Source organism: Brachypodium distachyon, chromosome 1 (genome assembly GCF_000005505.3).
Source record: "Brachypodium distachyon strain Bd21 chromosome 1, Brachypodium_distachyon_v3.0, whole genome shotgun sequence".
In the NCBI taxonomy this organism is placed as follows: domain Eukaryota; kingdom Viridiplantae; phylum Streptophyta; class Magnoliopsida; order Poales; family Poaceae; genus Brachypodium; species Brachypodium distachyon.
Window position 1 is genome coordinate 65,139,984 of NC_016131.3, and position 20,267 is coordinate 65,160,250.

The window sequence follows — 20,267 nt, forward strand, 5'->3', positions numbered from 1 at the left end:
TCTCGCCCTCATCATTTTTCTCTTCCTGTTGTTTGCGTAGGGCAAGCATTGTTCTGCCAGCAACACTGATTGGTGGGACCATGCAAATACAAGTATAATCATGATTTTTTATTTGGAAATACAGACGCAAATTATGAAGATAGAAAGAAAGAAAATATCGGCAAATATGGTAAATTAATTAATTAATTAACAAAAGCAGTGGCTAATCCGGGCATTCTGTTAGTTGCATCATTTTGTTTTTTTCTTCCAGAATACACCAAAGCTGGTGTATATCATCCATTCATAGAAGAAAAGCTTCCATGCAGCAAAGTTTAATTACAAATGCGGCTCTTAGCCGGTATCCCTGCACCCTACAGGATCAACCCCGAAAGAATCAACTAAATGGTCATCAAGGATGCCAGCTTGCCGCCAACATCCTTTCGTTAATCATGTTGATTAATAGTAGTTTCTTCTTTAATTTTTCTAGAATACTTTCTTCTTTAATTGGGAACAATGAAAATTGTATTGCTAAGTGCATATACAATGCGTGAGGTCACCCTTTTTTTAACGATGTCACGTTGAATAATTGTGACGTGGAAGAAAGAGAAATGAATAAAGTCGATCTCTTCACAAAGAGGATAAGACAAAGATAAACAAATTTTCCATTGTACTATATTTCACATTTTCTTAACATTTATTTAATTGATTTTATCCGCCTAAGCATTAACTATATGATATGGCACTAAGAGATATCTATTCCACAACATGTTTTGTTGTCTTTTCTAAATGACGTGGAACACATAAAAGATTTTTATCAACCATTGTACATGGTGATTTCTACGGTACCTAATACTCCCATAGAGCAGATGGAGTATTAGGGAAGGGTAGCATTGACTTTTCACATCTAATAAAATAAATCAAAATAGTAAATTCTTCAGAACCCCGCGCACCGTCCAGCTCCAGCGCCGGTGGGTCCTCCAGGGCCGCTGCCGCCCTCATCGCAGCGGCCGGCGCTGGCCTCCTCCAGCGCCACCGCCCTCCCTCGCCATCCCCAAGCGCCACCGCCTCCGTGCTCCGCGCCGCGCGCCGCTGCCGGACTCCGACGCCCGCACCGTCGCCGCCTTCTTGCCGCGGCCGCCGCCCTCCTCCGCCGTCCCCTAGCCCACACTGCCAGCGCCTCCTTGCAGCGGCCGCCGCCGGCGCCGGCGCCGACAGGTCATCCCGCGGCCACCGCCTCCTCCCCGCGTCTGCCACCCGGCTTCCGCACCGTCCCCCAGCGTCGCCGCCGCTCTCCTCCATGCCGGCGCAGTTATCCACGTAGCTTGCCGGCGATGCCCTCGTAGCGGCAGCTGTTGCGCTTTTTTTTTTTCAGTTGGTTTGTTTACTTTTTTACCCTTGTTTCTTGATACCCATGCATCTAAGTTGAAGTATTACGGAGTAACAGCGAATCTAAGCCTTTAGATTAAAAAAATTGACGGTTCACATTAATCTTGGGGTACCGGAGAAAAGCTCTTGTAAATGCCCTAAAACTTTGGAATAAATTAAAATTTGAGATAGTACTTACTTCTAGGACTAAGTCATATCAAAAGGGATCAAGTCATATTGCGGTAAAAACATATAAATCAAACTAAAGGTATCACAAGGGGAGCAGTCCTTACCCAGTCGGAAAAGTTGTTCCATCCTCCATTCTGCTGGGCATGAAGCCACGCAAATCACGAAGAGCGATGCCTATGGTTCAATCTGGAAAAATGGTTCGGGAACCAGCAACAGAAACAACATATCAGGAGAATGCAAGGATAATGAAGAAGCACCAATGCTTGCCAACTGGCAGCGCAGCCTATGCGGTAAGGATAATTAATTAAGAACTAACACATGTATATGCCTGAGATTTGTAAGTGCGTGTTTTACTGGTACATCTACAAGAAGTGCTTTCAACTAAATGAAAATCCATGAACAAGTAGAAAGACAAAAAATAGGTGGCTGGAACCAATGCACCTACTTAACCTTCAAAGAAGAGTAATTTGTACTGTACTATTTTATACTTGCAGCCTTTACTGATCTTGTAACCAGTAACTTTCAAAGGAAGTGTACAAGAAACAACAGGCATGCCAACCACATGCGTATAATCACAATCTGAATTCTTGAAAATATCAACATTTTCAGTTCTTATTGACATATACCCCCGACTCAAGCAGAAACACAAAAAATTTCAACGAATATTAGAAGGAAAAAAGTTTCAAAACTTCATCAGCCACTGGATTGGGTTGGTTTGGCTTGAAGATATAAAATAAGAAAAACCCGAATTTCGTTGTAGAAGGTTCCACGATACCCTAATTGACATAGTATAACAATTTGGCCAGGCCCATTGCACATGGGGAGCGCGCTCTCTCTCTCTCTCCTGATTTTTTTAATGATTGATATATAAGAACATCGAGATGCAAAGCTTTTTGAGTTTTCTCGGAAGAAAAGAACTGATACTGCACTCAGTTTTAGCCTGTGCCTTGCGCAAGATTTAAACTGATAAGAATAGACGTTGCTGCCTTGATTCTTTGCTCGGTTGATGATGGTGTAAAACCTACTTGAAGAATTTCAAGTGTAAACTTGCACTATAAAAACCAGATGAGGCCCGAAGTGGGGGCCTACTTGGGGTTTGTCAAGAAAGATGGTGGTTTTCATCCGTGCTTAAATAAGCAAAGGCTGAAAAGCACGCCAACGGACAGAATCAGTGTCTAGGTAATGCCACCAACCAATTGTCCGTAGAAAGTAGTTCGGATTGATTAGATCCATTCCAAAAAAATGAATTTTGAAAAAATAGCCTTTTTGTCAATGATCGATCCCTTTCCTTCGACCGAGTCGAAGTGATTTGCTCAAAAAATACTATCCCCCTCCCAAGCTCAAAAGGGTATTATCGACTTTTTGCATTGGTGAAAAGATTAAATAAAAAAATCTTCTCATCTTCCACCAGGGCCGTCCTCGCCACGCCGCTGACTCCTCCTCGCAACGGCGACGCCGCCTCCCTCCTCCAGCACGCCGCTGCCTCCCTCGTCAGTAGCCGTCGCCTCGGAAAAAGCCAAGAAATGTGAGCTGCACGGCAAGCCGACAGCAGCGGACGTAGAGTTGTTTCGGACGGGCACATACCTTATCCTAACAATGGATCTGGGTCAGAGAGGCAACGGGCCGTGTCGGGAAAGTTCTCGAGGAGGAGATCAGCGATGTGGGCGGTGGTGTTGAGGAAGTTCCAATCCACGCCGAACGCGGCCAGATCCAGTAGGTTGACGATGATTCACCGTGGATCTAGACGAATCCCGTCGAATACAAGCAGGAGTTGGGTTGAGGAATGAGACAAGATGAAACCTAGAAGGAAAGGAGATGAAAAAGGAAAGGCATACCTAAGAAAGGAGAGGTTATCAGCAGCAAGGATGCCCGCCAGCGGCGAGGAGGATTTGGGGAAGATGCGCCATCGTGAGGGGCTCGGGGGCAAGAAGAAAATTTTAGGGAGAAAGAGGGATTTGAGGAGGGATTTGAGGTTCCACACAGATGACACGGTATATATGGAGAAGAACTATACATGGAAGTAGAACCGTTCGCTGGAATTTCGTTGAAAATTAGAAATTCTCAATTCGAGTGGCAGCCAAAGGGTTATCTCGGGGAATTCCAATTTTGTGATTCCAGTGTCAGTTTATGTGAGACAAACGAGGTACAAAATGTTATTGAAATACATTGCCTTGTTAACTCATGCTGACACACAAGTTAGCTATGAGCAACTACGTTTCTCATCACAATTACTTAAAGATCCAATATATTTACATGTTTATATTTATATAGACTTGGAAATCCTATATAATACCAAGGGTAATTATTCCTGTCCGTCAGCTGTTGATGTCATCTTCACATGTCCCCAGTGATCAAGCCTCCATGTGGTGCTACTGGGAAGAGAAAAGCTGGGTTCACCTTAGACTCGACTCGACCTTAGACTTGAAATATATTAAATTTATTTGACTAGTTTTTGTCCAGATTATCTAGTTCTAGGTTGTTTCTTTCATTGGTATCCAGTTCTTCTACAACGATGTTGCCGAATTTTGAACCATGTGAAAGTCATCGGAGAGTTGGCTCCTGCCAACAAACTACCAGATAAATAGTGCCATTCTAATCCATCTATTATTCTTCAGGCCAAATACTCAATTAATATTAATCCAGCCACCACCACATCGAACAGATATTGGTACCTACTATCCTTGTCTTCACTGTTCTTTTGCCCCACCTGTAAGTCCAGGTGAGGGTTGCCGGGAGGAGCTCCACTACTCGGGCTAGGAACGTTGCGGGGAATAGCATGCCTTGACCTTGCCGAGTCGGCATCTCCCGGGCTGTGTTTGCGGGAAGGTGTCCTTCTTGTTCTGGATCTTGGCTTTGACGTTGTCAGTGGTGTCAGATCTCTCAACCTCCAATGTGACGGTCTTGGCAGTGAGTGTCTCTCGTAGGCCTGCTGACTGTCCTTGCGGGGGGAGCTTCCCGGGCAGGGCGCTCCCCGGGCTCGCCCTGCCCGGGAAGCTGACCTTGCGGGATCTTGGCCGTCGCGACCCACGCGTCCAGCATCAGTGGGACCCCATGGGCCACTGGTGCGACATAAAATGAAACAAAGAACATTAGCAACACATCAGGCTGCAAATAGCTAATTCACATCAGGCATGGGGCAGGGATCCATCTAATTCACCACAGATTGGCACTAGGTTAGTGCGTTTTGAGGAGAATGCTTTCAGGCAGACACCCACCCCAGCCAAAAACTTGATTGGGATTAGAGTAGGGGCTATTCTTGAGGATGAGAGTAGCATTGTGGGCAACAATGTTGATGAGGATGCTCCTATCCATGTCAAAAGTGGCGAGATCCAAGAGCTTGACGATGATTCATCGTTGATCTAGATGAATCCCTGAGGACCATATGATGAACTTGGGTAGGAGGAGAGGAGATGAAAAGGAAATGCATACCTGAGAAAGCAGAGGTCACCTGCGAAAAGGAGTCATCAGTGGCTCAAGGGCAAGAAGAAAATTTCAGGGAGAAAAAGGGCTACTAGATTCCACACAAATGGCAGGGTGTGGAAAAGAACTAGGCATTGGAGTCGACCTATTGGTTAGAATTTCGGTGGAAATTGGCAATCAAGTCCATTGGCAGCCAAACAAGGGTATCACATGAATCCAATTCCAATTTCGTGGTTCCAGCATCAATTCATAAGAGCCAGACAAGGTTATCACATGAATCCAATTCCAATTTCGTGGTTCCAGCATCAATTCATCAGAGCCAAACAAGGTGTAGGTAATATTAAATATATCGTCATATTAACTCGTGCTGGCACACAACTACTTTGGAGCACATGGTATGTTAGCACAAAATATATTTCTACCGCGCACCATCCATGATCGTAGGATTACCACTGGACGTGCAAATCCGTAGCGGAAGTAGAGTTGATGAAGCCCGCCGATGTCGTAGAAGTATTGTCATCTCCTCCTCGTGGATAGCCCATATGGTTTGTTCAAGCGCAAAACAGGTGCAACACCTTCAAAGTATCTACACGTACACGGAGAAACATCGAACGACTGAATGCTAGGTAAAATCACTCAACCTAGTCGTGGAGGTGGTGACAGCCGGATTGTGTCTAACACTCGCTGAAAGATCGGTATGGTCTACTAGAGGGGGGGTGAATAGCGACTAACAAGTTTCACCTTTTCTTCTTCTTTTCTTTGAGAGATAAAAGCAATTAGTCTTAGTGCTCACTAGATTCTCTAAAGTGAATGCAATCCTAATATGAAATGCACTAACCGAAGCAACAAGATAAACAATATAACTTGCAAGTAACTAAAGGGGTGAAATTGATACAACACGGGAGACGAAGATTTGACTTTGGAGTTCCACCTTTTGAGAGGTGTACGTCTCCGTTTGGAGGAGTGATCTACCACAAAGGTAGAGGCGCCACAAATGCTCACTCTATTCTCCTCTCGCAACACCACAAAGGCGAGGTGAGGTCCACTAAGTGGTTTCCTCGAGGGCGAACACGAAACCCTTACAAACTTGACTGGGACACCACTTCACAACTCAATTGGAGGCTGCTAATCCAATCCTCAAGCTCAATAACACAAGTATGAGCATGAGGCAACCGCTTCCGTCTAGTGTTCTCAAGAACCCCAAACACATGAAATCCATAAAGGAAAAAGGGGAATCAACTTTCTGATTTGATGAACCCTAGATCTTGCTATTCTCCTCCTATCCTCAAAGTATTGGCTTGGGGGAGCAACTCAGGAGAGAGATCAAGGGAGATGAAGTTCTTGTGTTCTTCAAGTGAGAGAGTGACAGTTCTTGGCTTGTGCTCGGGCAAAGACCCGTTGGGGACGAAGGGGTATATAAATGAAGTCCCCAAAATCTAACCTTTATGTGATGCGAAGCGAGGTGCGGAACTTCCGCGGAATCACTAAAAGTTCTCCGACCCTGGAAGTTTCGCCCAAGTTCCGCAATTTAATTGGAGAGAAAATTACTTAAAACCACCACAATTGAGGCAACTGTCTAGGAAAACTACCTTTTTTTCTTTTGCAAATTGCCACCACTTTTGAGGCAAGAGTACTCTCGCGCACTGATTTGCTGGTTGATCACATTTTGACAGAAAAACTGACAGTGGGGCCCGCATGTCAGGTCCAATGTGTTATTTTTTCGATTCAACGTGGACTTTTCCTCTGCCACGAGGTCGTCAACGCTCTGGGTCCGGTTCCCCTACCCCAACAAATGCTACACCGCCGGCGGCCAGTTCCCCTGCCCGCGTCGCCTCGGACTCCGGCAGCTCCCCGTCGCCCTTGAGGAGGCTCCGACAGGTGACTTTCCGCGCTACGCGTCGCTGTGCCAGCCAAGGAAGATCGCCATGCTGCCTCCGGCGAAGGCACAAGGCGAAGGAGGCGACATCCCCCAAATCAAGTAGGGCGTCGGCGTCAAGGAGACGCGGTGGCGGCCGAGAGCCCGTGGGGGAGAGCCATGCGGTGCCCAGCAGCGATACTGCTCCTGCCGGTGGCGACGAGAGCGCGGGGCGTGGGCGGCGCGAGCAGAGGCCGAGCTACGGGGCGGGCAAGAGGTCAGAGCGGGGTGCCGACGGGGAGCTCGCCTAGCGGCGGAGGAGCAACGCGGCGGGACCTGGGGTGTCAGGGGCGAGGACAAAGGGAGATGGCGCGCTAGCACCTCTGACCGGAGGTAGGGAAGACGAGCTCAAATAGGTCAGAGCTCCTCGCCCGCCGCCACGACAATGCCTTCGACCGCCGGCGGGAACCTCACCCCCCGCCTCGTCGGAGTCAGCTGCCCTCTTCCTCCCACGGCGGACTCCCGCCATGAAGCACGCAAGGACAGGATCGACCTCGCTGAAGCCGGCAGTTCCGCCATGAGCTCCTCCGCCGGATCCAAGTCGAGGTCAGGTCCGGCCATGGTGGACGCCTAGGCCAGCGTGGACCTGACATGCGGGCCCAACTGTCAGTTTTTCCGTCAAAATGCGATCAACCAACGAATCAGTGCGCGGGAGTACTGCTTGCCTCAAAAGTGGTGGCAATTTGCAAAAAATTAAAAAAAGGTAGTTTTCCTAGACAGTTGTCCCAATTGTGGTAGTTTTAAGTAATTTTCTCTTGATTGGAAGTACGCACTGCGAACGTTTGCTGGACGTTGTGCAGAAGTTCCGGGGGTCCACCGGAACATCCGGGGTTGGGAAGAACACACAACAAATGGCACTTGATTTCTGTTCTCTCTCACTTTGGGCAGACTTTATGTGGGTGCAAATATGTGTATTTGTGTACGTGAAATTGATTCACCCATTACCTTATCTTGTGGACTCTCTTTTCATAGGACGGAATTCGTACGGCTCAATAAAATTTAAAAGCCGTTAAACTCCACTACGCTTCTTTCCTTCTTGAGGGCATCGAATCGTCTTGCGTCATTTGATATCAAATCTGAAATAATTAGCGCACATTAGTCCACAAGACATGTTATCATCACGACCAAAATCTTTAGGAAGGGAAATGCCCTTTCACTTGCATAGCCAACCACTGCCACATGCTAAATCAATGTTGTTTGTCCATTTGTCCGCAGACATTTCTATTTATACCAAATTTCAGATTGATTTGGCAAGTCAGGACATTGTGAGAGAACACACCATATAAGTAAATTTGACATGTTTCCTTTGTAAAAAAAAATATTTTGTCCATATACCAAGTTGTCACACACACGCGCGCGCGCGCGGATGAATGCCATATCCATCACACGAAGTATGTTGTAGATGCGCATGAAGCCATCATCGACCGACAGCTTTGTTCCCCATCTCAACAAGACGGGGAGGACCCCCCTCGAAAAGATTCGGTGGAGGAGCACCGGCCGGACCTCAGCGCTCACGTCCAATTCCGTCGCCTTCATCAGCTCACTTCCTTTACAGAGCATCATGGCTGCCAAAGTGCTTGACGTGCCCCCACTTTATTCAACGCGATCTTCCGCGCCGTGCTCTCGTCCAGCGGGCGTCTCGTGCGGCCGTGTATATGCGTCGTTGGTACAGCGGACCCGAGACTTCCAGTTCCAGCCAGCCACGTTCCACACTCCACCGAGGAGCCGGCGGGTCCCGCGGCGAGATGGACAAGCCGTTCCTGCCGCACTTGGCAAGATCCGCATACGAGTCCGTGCTTCCGTTCCTGCCGCACTTGGCCCGTTATACACCGTAGGTCATTAGCAGCAGCAGCAGCCCCGGCCCGACCAGTGGTCACGTCACATCGTGTGTGTATCCTGCGCGGCCGTGGCAAGCAGCACGCAGGCAAGGGCTCACGCGGGTTGCCCTGACGGACGGCGTGGCGCGACCGCTTTCCGCGCTCTGATAGCGTGCACCCACCCACGAATCGCGCTGCGGCAGTTGCGGCCCCCAATCAATAAATTAACAGGAACCGTCCGGCCCGGGGACAAAAGGAGGACCACGCCAAACCCGGCGCGGCCCAGCTGGCCCGGCGTCACCTGCCTTTTTCCCACGGACGGTCCAGATCAACCCCCCTCTCCTCACCCGGACCACACGATGGATCCGCGGGTCCCGCGAGCAGTCAGTGGCCCTGACGTGGACTCGGGAAGCGAACCTCCCCGGAGGGCACGCGCCGCACCCCGATGATATAGGTTTATAAAAATCAAGCCAAAGGCGGAAAGAAAAATATATTTTCCGGGGCGGCGGTAGTTGCGTTTTGGTTCGCTCAGAGAGGCAAGGGATCTCTCTTGGTTGAGGGCAGGAGCAGATGAGATTGGTTGGAGAGGGACTGGTGAGGGAACGGAGCAAGCGACCTGGAAGAGGAGCAGGAGGAGGAGCAGGAGGAAGGGATTTGGGAGGAGTGGTTGCCGCGTCGCCGTCGGCTGCCACTGCTCGCCCTCTTTTTAATGCCCGCCTAGCCTGCCGCCGTCTTCTTCTTGTCTAGACTCTAGGCTGCTGCTGCTACACTGCGCGAGCGCTCTCTCCGGCTCTGGAGAGACTGGGGTGATCAGGTACTTCGAAGCTTCTAGTATTTCCTTCTTATTTCGCTGGCTACATGACATGTTTTTCTGAGTGCGGCTCGGTGGCAGATTGGATTTGTCTCCGGGTTTTCTAGATCGATCTTGCTCTGGGATTTACCGGCTTATTTGATCCGTGTTTTGGGGTATTAGTGTTGTAGTATTGGGTAGTAGTTATCCTTTGGTGAATTCGTTCGTAGTGGCATATTGGGGTGCTTCGCTCTCACGCTAGCCGCAAAGCTCGTGTGAATGGGTCAAGTCTGGAGTTGTGCTTTTTGGCACAACACGGCAGAGTTGCAAGCGAGTTCTTATTCGGATGCTGCTGCGCTTTTACTTCTTTTTTTGGCCGAGAGTTAATAGCTAGTGTGAAGCAAGAGTGCTCTATATGATTTCGTTATGATTTTTGATCTTGCTGTGCTCGCCCTGCCGTCAATGAATCGAGGTGTAGTATTTCACAAATGAATCGCTACTTTTGGCTGGTAGATAATACTGGTAATAGGGGTAGTAGCAGTAGCCAGTAAGTGAACCATCAGTTCATCATTAACAATTGCAGATTTGTCCTTCACATCACATCAAAGTCTCGTAGTACCACCTTTGAATTAATAGTTCAATACAGCACTAGAAGAATTTTTATCTTGTTACGGAATGAAGGGTTTTTCTCCTACTAGTACTACCAGTTCCTTACGATCTCTCCGTACCTTCTGCTGGTCTATTCCCGGTTGGTATGCGTTACTTGTGCTTTCTTGAGCTGTTTTATGTTCCTGCCTCTTTTGGTGAGACTGACTACAGTTTGTACCAGAGAACAAAGATTCCTTGCTGCTTATCTGCGACACTGCAAGATGTCGGTAGCCAAGAAGGAAGAGGTACTTGAAATCTCCTTGTTGGAGGTCAATTCTGACTGCTTGGATGTCTCTTTTCTCCTCTCTATGTGCATAAATTGTGGATGTTCGTGAGCAGGTTTGCGGTCATCCGCGGAGATTGGGTGAGCCAGCTGTTGGTGTTCCTATTAAGAAAAGGCCCGTTTTCTTGTCTGACAAATCAGTTCCATCTGGATTAGTGCTCCCGATGAAGCCATCATCTACAGCGACGGGGATATCTGTCTCAGCCGCAGGGGCAGGCTGTAGCAAGGAGCCTTTCTTGAATCGATCTAAATCAGATGTCCCCCATCAATCCGTTTCTCCATTTGCGAGTGAGAAGAATGGAGTGCTACTTAATTTCTCAAGCGTGAACCCCTCTTGTGGAGAGAGTGGTAGAGGAAGGAGCGTTGCTCCCATCGTCAAATCACAGTCTGAGAAGTTCTTGACTTTAGATCTACAGTTAACATCTCGTGAAAATTCCAAAATCAATAATAGTTCCCCTGTGAAGAAAGAGAAAGTAGACCAGGTTATTTCAATCTTTCCTTCAGCAAGACCTCCCAAGGATATTCAAACAACACTTAGCATGGAATCTCCTACGAACAGTAGTTTGGGAAAACTATCTAATTTAGATCTTAATGTGTCATTGGACCCAGTTGATCACCTTGAAGGCTTGCCTGCAATGCAGACGAGCTCTAATGGACTATATCATAGAACATTTCAGCATCAGAAAGCTCAGGTTCCCCTAGTGGCACCAATTTCTACAACAAGAAGTGAACTCAGTCTAAACATTGACAGTACTGTGAACCTGTCCAGTACATGTCAATTTTCTTGTAAGAGTGGAGAAGATGATGTCACCTTAGATTTGCAACTTAAACCACCAACCAGGCCTGTGCTCGGAATAAGCTGGAAAGGACTTGCTCCTGCTCCTGAGCTCAGTCTATCTCTATTTGGTAATCACACAGATGAGCCTAAGGATCCAAGTGAACCTGATGCTATATTCAAACCTGAACCTGTTGAAAGAGCAAAGAAGATGAGTGGGGAGGTTGCCACACCAGGGTCTGACAAATCACCAGTCGAGAAGATTTTGAAACCTGTACCCTGTAATGCAAACCCTCGCATGACTTTGCCATCAACAACAGTTCCTGGAAATGTGAATTTAATGCCCAGTACTTTGGTGAAGAAAGAGCCTGAAGAACCTTCGTGGCAAAATATTCAAAAGAATGCAGAAAAGGCACCCCTGTTTGAACAGCAAACTGTCGGGCTGGTTAGCAATCGTGCAGAATTTGAGAAAACTGGCGATATAAACCAAGTGCTTGGTGAAGCTAGCTTTGATTTGAACTCTGAAATACTTAGAAACAATAGTATCCACAATGGACTAGAGGTAGTGACTGATAATGTTCCTGCACAAACGAACATGTCATGTGATGTCGTTTGCACTGAGAATATGCCTGGTGTTTCTGATGTCGAGAAATTTATCAAGCAAGAAGAAATCACAGCAGATACTCCGAGTCCAGTGATTGCAACAGCCAGTGGCCAGCCTGCATTATCGATTGCGAAATCATTGCTTTTGGAAGGTAATGTTGGCAGACCTGCTGTTGGATCATGTGAATCACCTGGACAGCCCACCATTATAGCACCTGCTGTTGGATCATGTGAATCAGCTAGACAGCCCACCATTCATACTTCAGAACCTGCATGCTGTAATCCTGTTGAGGCTAGTACTGATTGTGAACCAACAGTTAGTCATGTTCATGCTCGTGAAAATATGACATACAAGTCTTGTGGTGCTAAAGTTTGTGATATATCCCGAAGTTCCTCCAAACCTCTAGCGAAATCTTTGGTGTTGAATTGTCTGGACCGTGCTTCATTTGATGTTATGTCTCAAGGGAGTGCTTCAATGGACTGTTCAGATGATGGTGATAATGTTGTTTCACAGTTGCCAATTACCAGCAATCCTCATGTTGAGTTATTAGGGAACAGTCAAAACACTGAGACTAATAACTTAAGCACAGAGCATCGGAAAGAAGATGACATTGATATGCATCATGACTGTTCATCCGTGAAAAATAAGGTTCATATGCAGGGTATTGACAATGTCAAGCATGTTAACACAAAAGATGTTATTGCCACTCTTTCAGGTGAGGAAGAGCATGAAAGTGAGGTTAACGAGAAGTCCAAAGACAAACAGTTGCTGGCATCAGATAAGAGTTCCCCACCGAATAATACTGATGTCGCCATGCAAGATGTTAAGATTGCCACAGTTGCCAGTTCAGCAGATCTCAAAATGTCATCAGCTTTGGGAACTTCAGCTTCGGCTGAAATAGTTTCAACTGGGCAATCTAACAATACTTTTGATAACTGTGCCGGGAAGAGTAGAATCCCAATGATAAAATCCGAAAGGAGCCAGTCTCCTGATGGTAAACAAGCTGCTAATTGTAGTGAGGGCAATGCAAAAGTTGCTGCAGTTGCTGTAAAGAGTGAGCATGGGACAGGAAACGAAGAGATTGCTAGAACCTCTAATTTACACCCAAGTGATTCTATTCTGGCTGAAGATTCACATCTAGATGGAGCTTCTAGCAGTCAACCACATAGTGAATGTACAAAGTCAAAGTCGGCATGTGAAGGGTCAGAACACGAAAAATCCAAACCTGACTCTTGCATGACATCTTCTGTACAGAATGAAAAAGATGGACAGGTTAATGTATCACATTGGCGAGAGGTGGCGAATGCGTGTGTGAATAGGTATGACTCTTGATTTTGTTATTATTGGTCATGCTGCACTAAGTCAGACTGGATTTTCCACATCCATATGGTGTTTAGATTTGCTGATTTTACCTTTTACTAGTGTTACAGAAGGTTATTTTTAACTTTGTCTCCGCAGGAATGAAAGATGGGAGAGGTTCATGCAATCTGAGCGAGAGAAGCATAATGAAGAATATCCTGGTGGCAGACATGCATCTGACATGATCAATCAACGAAGGACAGATCATCGTTACAGTGGTCGTGGTGCTGGATATCATGGCCATCCAAGGAATTTCCAAGGCCCGAGAATGAATGATGAGTCTGAAATTGACTTCACGGATGGACCTTTGATTGGCAGAAGACGCCCATTTGAAAATGGCATTGGTCATTTGCACCGAGTTCCACATAGGCGGCTGCGCTCACCACCGAATCAGATGTCTGGCTGCCTGATGAGAGATATGGACCATGACAGATTTTCTGGAAGAGACATTCTGGACCCTAGGCTCTTGGCACATGGTCAAATGGAAGATTTTCCAGATGACATGATGGAAGAGAGCTTTTTCATACACCACCCACAGCACGCACTAGGTGATCATCCATTTATTCGTAGGGATAGGAGCCATTCACCTGAGCAAAGAAGGGGTGCTCCTATGCATTTCCATCGGGGACGGTCCCCTGAAGCGATGCACAGACCACCACCATTAAACAGAACTGACAGACCTTACTTGCCTCATCAACGCCACACCCGTCGCCGTGGTTCACCTTTCGACCAGATAGGACGTGATGAGAGAGGCATAAGAAGGTGTGGTATGCATCAAGGTGTGCAAGATGATGGTTTTGAGCCATCTCTGCATCCTGCTCAACTAGCTGAACTACATGCAGAGGCTGAACTTGCAGAGAGAAGGAAGTTTGGGGAGAGGAGAGCGTACCGTCGATCCTTGGAAGAGAGCCCTACTGGTAATAAAGAGATGATGTCGTACCATGGAGAAGGCGACATGCACTTTACTGAAGGTGACGGCGTTCAACGGGAGGCTGATGGCCGCTTCAGGAACAAATTGGAGCACCGAGCTAGGGGTGAGCAAGAAGATGGCTACAGGCACAGGGGTCCTCAAGGGTGGCGTGATGGCAACTCCAATGACAGCAGACCGAAGAAGAGGAGGTACTGACTGACCTAGTCTGGAACTGCCATGGCTATGAGTGAATCTAGACTGATAAATAGTAGCCTTCCCGATCAACTATTCCTTCTCTAAACCAAGTGAAGAAGTATTTGGCAACCATATCCTCTTCCTCCATTGGTTTGTTTGTTTCGTTATTTCTCAGGAGATCTGCTGCAGTTTAGCATCTACAGCCTTGGCTCCTGCCTTGCATAAACTGAAGCTAGCATGGAGGCTGTAACCGATAATTCTCGCCAATTCAAAGCAAACGAGTGATGCCTTGTCTCTGTCTGCCATGTTCAGTGCTTGGCTTAAACTGGGCAACAAGAAGTCTCTCTCTGGGCCAAGGCTACTTGCAGTCTTCTTGCACGGTATTGGTATTTGGTAGGGCCTCCTCGTGTATTAAAGTTGGCTTGTCTCTATAATTTGGTTCTTTGGTCTAGACAAAGCAGATGGGATAGTGTCATCGTGCTGCTGGATAGTGGGATGCGGATGCTCGGTGTTAGGAGTTGTTGCTGTCTTGGACCCGACTTTTATTTAGCAATTTAATTCAAGGATGTACACCGCCGGGCAATCTGGTTTCCATGGAATAAATGTGTGGCGTGCTTGGTTTGCACTGCCCCCTTTTTTTTATGAACCCCGTCATGGTGTGGAAAAGGTATGCCGCAAGGTGGGCAATGTGACGCTTTGCGTGAGTCAAGTCTATGTGACGAAAATTACGATGTTCATTGGTTGCATCGCTGGCTACTTAATTGGCGACTTGGCGTTGGTCGGTCGCCTGCTTAGTTTCCGTTATGTGGGCCAGGCATGGAAATTATGATCGGCTCTTTGACGTGGGGCTGTGGATAGATGTAGCTACAGACATTGGAGACCATTGGCGTCCTCTGCATTGGACGAAGTCATGTGCGTTTCTGCGCAAGGAATCGACGTTTTTCTTGTGGAATCCACAAAAGCGTGATCCACGGTTGAGGGCCAAGTGGCCAACGGCAGCATTTCTTCGCTCCTCCATTTCGTTGCTGCTACCATAGCAAACTGTCCGACGAAGAGAAACTCCCAATTCGCGAAGCACAAATTTAATGGAAAACATACACTTCACGACGATCAGAGAACAAGGGAAGAAAATAAAGTGGATTGTTCTAATCTAGAAGCACATTCTCTGAAGCGTCCAAACAATTACGCATTTCGGAAGCAATGCCAGAGTTGTCTCAAGGATGACAGCCTCAAGAAATATTCCATTTCAGAACATGCGGGGAAATTGGAGTTAAGATCAGGCAAATGACGAAAAAAAATATACAGCACCTTTTTTTTTTATCTCGCATCGTTAACCAAATTTCAAATTTCAGTTTTCACAACACATCTTTGCCGAAACCCAATACGTCAACTCAGGAGGTAAATTACAAAAAGGAAGCATCCTACCAGTACCAACGGAACCAAAATCCACGAAGACGCCGGGCCGTGCCGGTCATTCACCGCCCGTCGGCGTCTTGGGCGGCGCCGGGCCCGGCCAGACGCTGATCCGCTCCTTCTCGTACTTGACGAACACCGTGCCGGCCGCGACGATGGTGTACACCTGGAGGAACAGCGTGGGCGCCTGGTGGTACTTGACCAGGGACTTCCCGGAGGCGAGCTCCACCAGCAGCAGCGCGGTGAGTCCGACCGTGGCGAGCAGGCCGTTGAGCCGCTCGCTGTAGCCGGTGAAGCCGAACTCAACGGGCAGGCCGAGCGCCGACCGGGGCTCCCGCAGCGGCACGGGCGGGAGCGTCACGGCCTTGGACTCCGCCGCGGCCTTCCTCTTCCGGGCCCCGGCGCTGCCCCGCTTCTTGGGCCCGACGCGGGACTTCATGCGCAGGACGCGCTGCTCGAACTCGTCGTCGCCGGCGGCGGTGGTGGTGGCCGTGTTGGCCGACGGCTCTGGCCCGGCGGGGGCGTCATCGCCGGAGGTCGCGCGGGGAGGAGGGAGCGGCAGCGCATGGAGGCGGCCGTGCCGGAGCGGGGCGGCGCGGAGGGTGGTGACGGAGAAGGGGCTGGAGAGCGGCGTCGCCATGGCTCCCATGGGTGCATGCGTGCACCAGCACTCTTGATGTTCGCGCGGCTGAGTTGTTCCCCTCGTGGTTCTGGATAAGATTTCATTGGTGGATGCGTGGCTCCGGTCGCTGCACGGGGCCGCGAAAGCTGTACGCCTGTGAATTGTTTCTTCCGACAAAAAGGAAAATTGGGAATAAAATCGAACGAAAAATTACGAACTTGAAGAATGAAGAACGTCGGCTGGCCCGTAACGCTAATGCCCACTGGCCACAGCCCACGGGCCGACGAGGTCCACAAACGCAATTTTATGAATCCCGAGCCTTCCTAGGCCATCAGATTGTTCTTCCGGTTTCCTCGGTTACGTCAGGGGACGCCTCCGGCCGCCGTCTTGGCGCTGCGAGGTGGGGGAACTTCCCTTTCTTCTAAGAATATACATAAGTGTTTCACTATTTCAATTGTTTGGTTTCGATCGGCAACGCAATGGTGGAGGTTGTGATGCCGTCGAAAACAAAGGTACTTTGGTTTTTTCTTTTGTTGTGGTGGTGTCTCAACGGACGTTGTTGCGGAGCTAGAGATTTTTAATTCCCGTGGGTTTAGTGTACCCGATCTTGTGGATATTGGTTTATGTACTTAGAGGTCCATTTATATGTATATGTTGAGTTTTTGTTAGTGTGTCATGGTGATTTTGTTGGTTGTATCTTTTGTAATTTTGAATTACTTCTCTGGTGTTCTGATGAAGATCTTGCGGTTCGACGACCTGCACGTTTAGGGGATCATCCCCGGCCCAAGTACGTTCAACGCTCAAGGCTTCTCATCTTTTTTTATGAGCGACTCAAGGGGTTTTCGAAACCTTGTCAAGTTCGTGCAGGGATACCAGTAATGATGTTGCTGCTACAGTCTGATTGCAGTCTCTATGTTAAAGCCTCAACAGAATTTCATGTTGCAAAGTATGATATCACGAAGAAGATGTCTTTAAGAGATTTCATTGTAATTCTTAATTATAGGAGTTACCTTATAGTTTCTAGAGTTTATGATCCAAAGCATTGTACCTGTAATGTTTCTTGTGTTTGAATAAACTTACATGTTATTCTAAAAAAAAAGTTACGTTAGGCGAGAGCTCGGTGGAACCCTAGCCGTCAAGAGCCTTCGAATCAGCGTTCTTCTCTGACCGCCAATTCAGCATCGGGTGACGAGAGGAACCGTAGATCAACATCTGGCTGTAAGTTGTTTACCTTTTTTGTGAGGTTTCGTGTCCTCGTGACGGCATCGTGGTGGAGGAGGCGGCGACGTATGGAATAATGCTCTTCCGGCTCCATCCTCTTTATGGCGTAGTCAACACGATAACTCCATGGAGCTAGTGGATCTCGCGGTTTGTATTTTCGTTATTTTGGTCTTCTTTCTAGTCGTTCATTAATACTTTTTGTTGTTGCTTTTCGTTTCATTTTCGATCACTTTTACTTTGTTCATCGAATCAATAAAGCCAGGTGTTTCTAAAAAAAAAATCAGATTCTTTAACTTCTTCTTAAAAAAAGAAAATCAAATTTAACATGCGTGTTGTAATTCGCCTAAGTGAAGGTGCCCACTGGAGTAGATTCAGACTCCACATAAATCAAACAAAAACAAAGAACATAATTGAAAAACCCTTAACTGACAAACACGTTCGCTGAACGAAAGCAACTCATCAGCGTGCCGCACCACGGTAAGAGAATCAGAATCGCCGCGCCTCCCTATAGCCTCCAGCTCCTTCCATGCGCCCGCCGCGTGCCTAAATGGCCGTGCCGCACTCTTCTTCTCCAAGAATGGCAGAGCGCCTATAACGCCCTAGCGTCACCCTGACAGCTCTCTAGACTCAAAACTGTCATGTTTGCCATGCCCTCACAACTGAGGCCACCAAGCTGCCACCAATAATAGCTCTCGTAAACCCTAACCAAAATATTCTCTCCTGAACCGACGAACACTCAAAAAGAAAAACTTACAGCACCAGATTCAGAGAACCAAAGGGAAGAAGTGGGAAATCAGAATAGAGCAGAAGTGTGTGGAAGAAGAGAGGATGGACCGATGGACCGACTTGTGGAAGGCATGTCGGTCAGCATGCCATCCACTGACAGTGGGTCTCGCGGACAAACACAACCAACGCTGGAAAAAAGAACGAGCGGGTGTAGCTAGAGGGCATCAAATTCTTCCCCTTCGGGATTGAGATTTGTTTTTGGCGGGGGTTGAGAATTATTGACCGCACCGCACGTACATGAGCATGCTCCATGACTTCAGCACGATCTATCGGTCTATCCGATTTAATGGCGACTTGATTGCCCTCTTTCGGTCAGTTTATCTAAACCCTTTCACGGTGCTGAAGTTTACATGGAGTATGTTTCGGGGCCACGCATCTCCGGCTTGTGCACGCACGACGGCTTATTTGGGCGTCCATCCTCGTGGATGACCTACCCGAGCAAATATGCTATCAGGAACGAAGCAGCAGATCTGCTCAGCCTCAGAGTAGTACTAGCAGGCTGGCTTTGTTTAGGCTGGAGGTTAACTCAAGCCAGCTGTAGCCGGAAAAAGCTAATTTTCTGCTGGAGCTGGAAGGCTGGAGTTGGATCTGACTTGCTGTTCGTTTAGGGTAGCAGTGAAACTGCGGCTCTAGCTGGATGCCAGTGGAATGTCTGAAATGCCCTATTTGCTGCAAATTTTAATCAAATGCTGAGTTTGCTGATGTAAATGCAAATACCAAATTTAAGAGTTGTTTAAAGTGTAAAGTACCTAATTTTGATGGGATTTACATGAGATCGTGTGTTTTGGAAGATTCAGCGAGAGTTGCTATTTCATAGAGTACTCCCTCCATTTCACAAAAAATGGACCACGCTTTTCGAGGTCGAACTTTGACCAACGATTAGACCAATTGTATGTAGATTATATGTTACAAATTTTATATCGTTGGAAAAAAATTTAAAATACGAATCCAATAATATGATTTTTATAACACATAAGCCTCAGAACGGTGAACTTCACTGCAGACAGAGAGCAAGCAATGAAGATGTATTCTAACATACAAATACATTTGCACTGCACATTTAACTAATACGGTTCAGATCTACTAGTACAGAAGTACTACTCCAATAAAACGAGGACGGGGATCGGAGGCGGGGCTGCTCGTTCGCTTGGCATGAGCGGAGGCTGAGGACGGGGAGGCTTGGGATGAGGCAGACGACGGAGAGGGACCAGCGGCACAGAGGAGGCGCGGAGGGGGTTGATGGAGGGCGTTGACGAGGCGGATCCCGCAGGGGCGGGCCGGTGAAGCGCCCGGGCGGGGCTGGTCCGGCTGGATCTGGATGAGTCTTGGCGACGCAGATCTCAGGCGGCCCAGGCCGCGTTCGGATGGTTCCGGGCGGACGACGGGGACGCGGAGGATGGCGAGGCCTTGGTCGGGAGGCTCTGAGGCAAGCTGGCGGAGGATGGCTGGGAAGGGGCTGAGGTGCGCCGACGGCGTCCCGGTGTCACCCGGACCCTGGCGCGGCCGTCGCTCGCGAAGAGGAGGGTAGGAAATCGTGGAAGGACTGAGAGCATCTCCAATCCAAGAGGTTCCCTGGAACTAATTTCCTAAAATCCTAAAATCAGTTTCAGGGACAGGAGAGAGAAGGATTTCTAAGAAAAAATGTGCTCCTTTCCAACAGGTTTCCTAAAGTGGTTCTCTATATCTTGCTTCTTGTCTCACTGTTGAAGCGGATCCATTTGTCAGCCACAGGAAAGCTGTCTTCTTCCTCCCCATGCTACTCCAGCACAGCGCCACCCCCCAAGCCCAAAGCCGATGCTCCCCTTCCCGTCGCGCGAGCCAGCCGCCGCGCCCCTTGCCCGCTGCTCATCCGCGAACCTGCACGCGCCGCATGCCTCGCAGCCGCGCGTGACCCCGCCTCATGGTCACGGTGCCTTGGGCGCTCGCGGAGACGAAGGGGACCGGTCTGCCCTTGCGCTTGGCGGTGGTCTTCCTCG

The 20,267-nt window shown here is 48.2% G+C and overlaps 2 protein-coding genes across 4 annotated transcripts; one reads left to right on the plus strand and one right to left on the minus strand.

The window, feature by feature from the left end:
• The first annotated feature begins 9,170 nt into the window (after positions 1-9,170).
• LOC100821677 lies at positions 9,171-14,891 on the plus strand. 3 transcript variants are annotated; one of them, XM_010230468.3, is made up of 4 exons: positions 9,171-9,499; positions 10,305-10,368; positions 10,463-13,104; positions 13,244-14,891. In XM_010230468.3, the coding sequence occupies exons 2-4, from the start codon at positions 10,345-10,347 to the stop codon at positions 14,268-14,270; spliced, it is 3,693 nt and encodes a 1,230-aa protein (XP_010228770.1). In that variant the 5' UTR covers positions 9,171-9,499; positions 10,305-10,344; the 3' UTR covers positions 14,271-14,891. The 3 variants fall into 3 exon arrangements, with proteins under 3 accessions (XP_010228770.1, XP_010228771.1, XP_014752171.1); XM_010230469.3 differs by having other exon boundaries at positions 10,314-10,368; XM_014896685.2 differs by lacking the exon at positions 9,171-9,499 and having other exon boundaries at positions 9,524-10,368.
• A 579-nt stretch (positions 14,892-15,470) lies between these two features.
• LOC104581804 lies at positions 15,471-16,430 on the minus strand. Its single transcript, XM_010230467.3, has one exon. The coding sequence runs from the start codon at positions 16,309-16,311 to the stop codon at positions 15,721-15,723; it is 591 nt and encodes a 196-aa protein (XP_010228769.1). The 5' UTR covers positions 16,312-16,430; the 3' UTR covers positions 15,471-15,720.
• Positions 16,431-20,267: the final 3,837 nt, after the last annotated feature.

Coding starts and splice junctions, on each gene's coding strand:
- LOC104581804 (XM_010230467.3), bottom strand. CDS start 16,311: ATGGGAGCCATGGCGACGCCGCTCTCCAGCCCCTTCTCCGTCACCACC.
- LOC100821677 (XM_014896685.2), top strand. CDS start 10,261: ATGTTCCTGCCTCTTTTGGTGAGACTGACTACAGTTTGTACCAGAGAA. Junction 10,369..10,462: donor CGGTAGCCAAGAAGGAAGAG/GTACTTGAAATC, acceptor GTTCGTGAGCAG/GTTTGCGGTCATCCGCGGAG. Junction 13,105..13,243: donor GCGAATGCGTGTGTGAATAG/GTATGACTCTTG, acceptor TTGTCTCCGCAG/GAATGAAAGATGGGAGAGGT.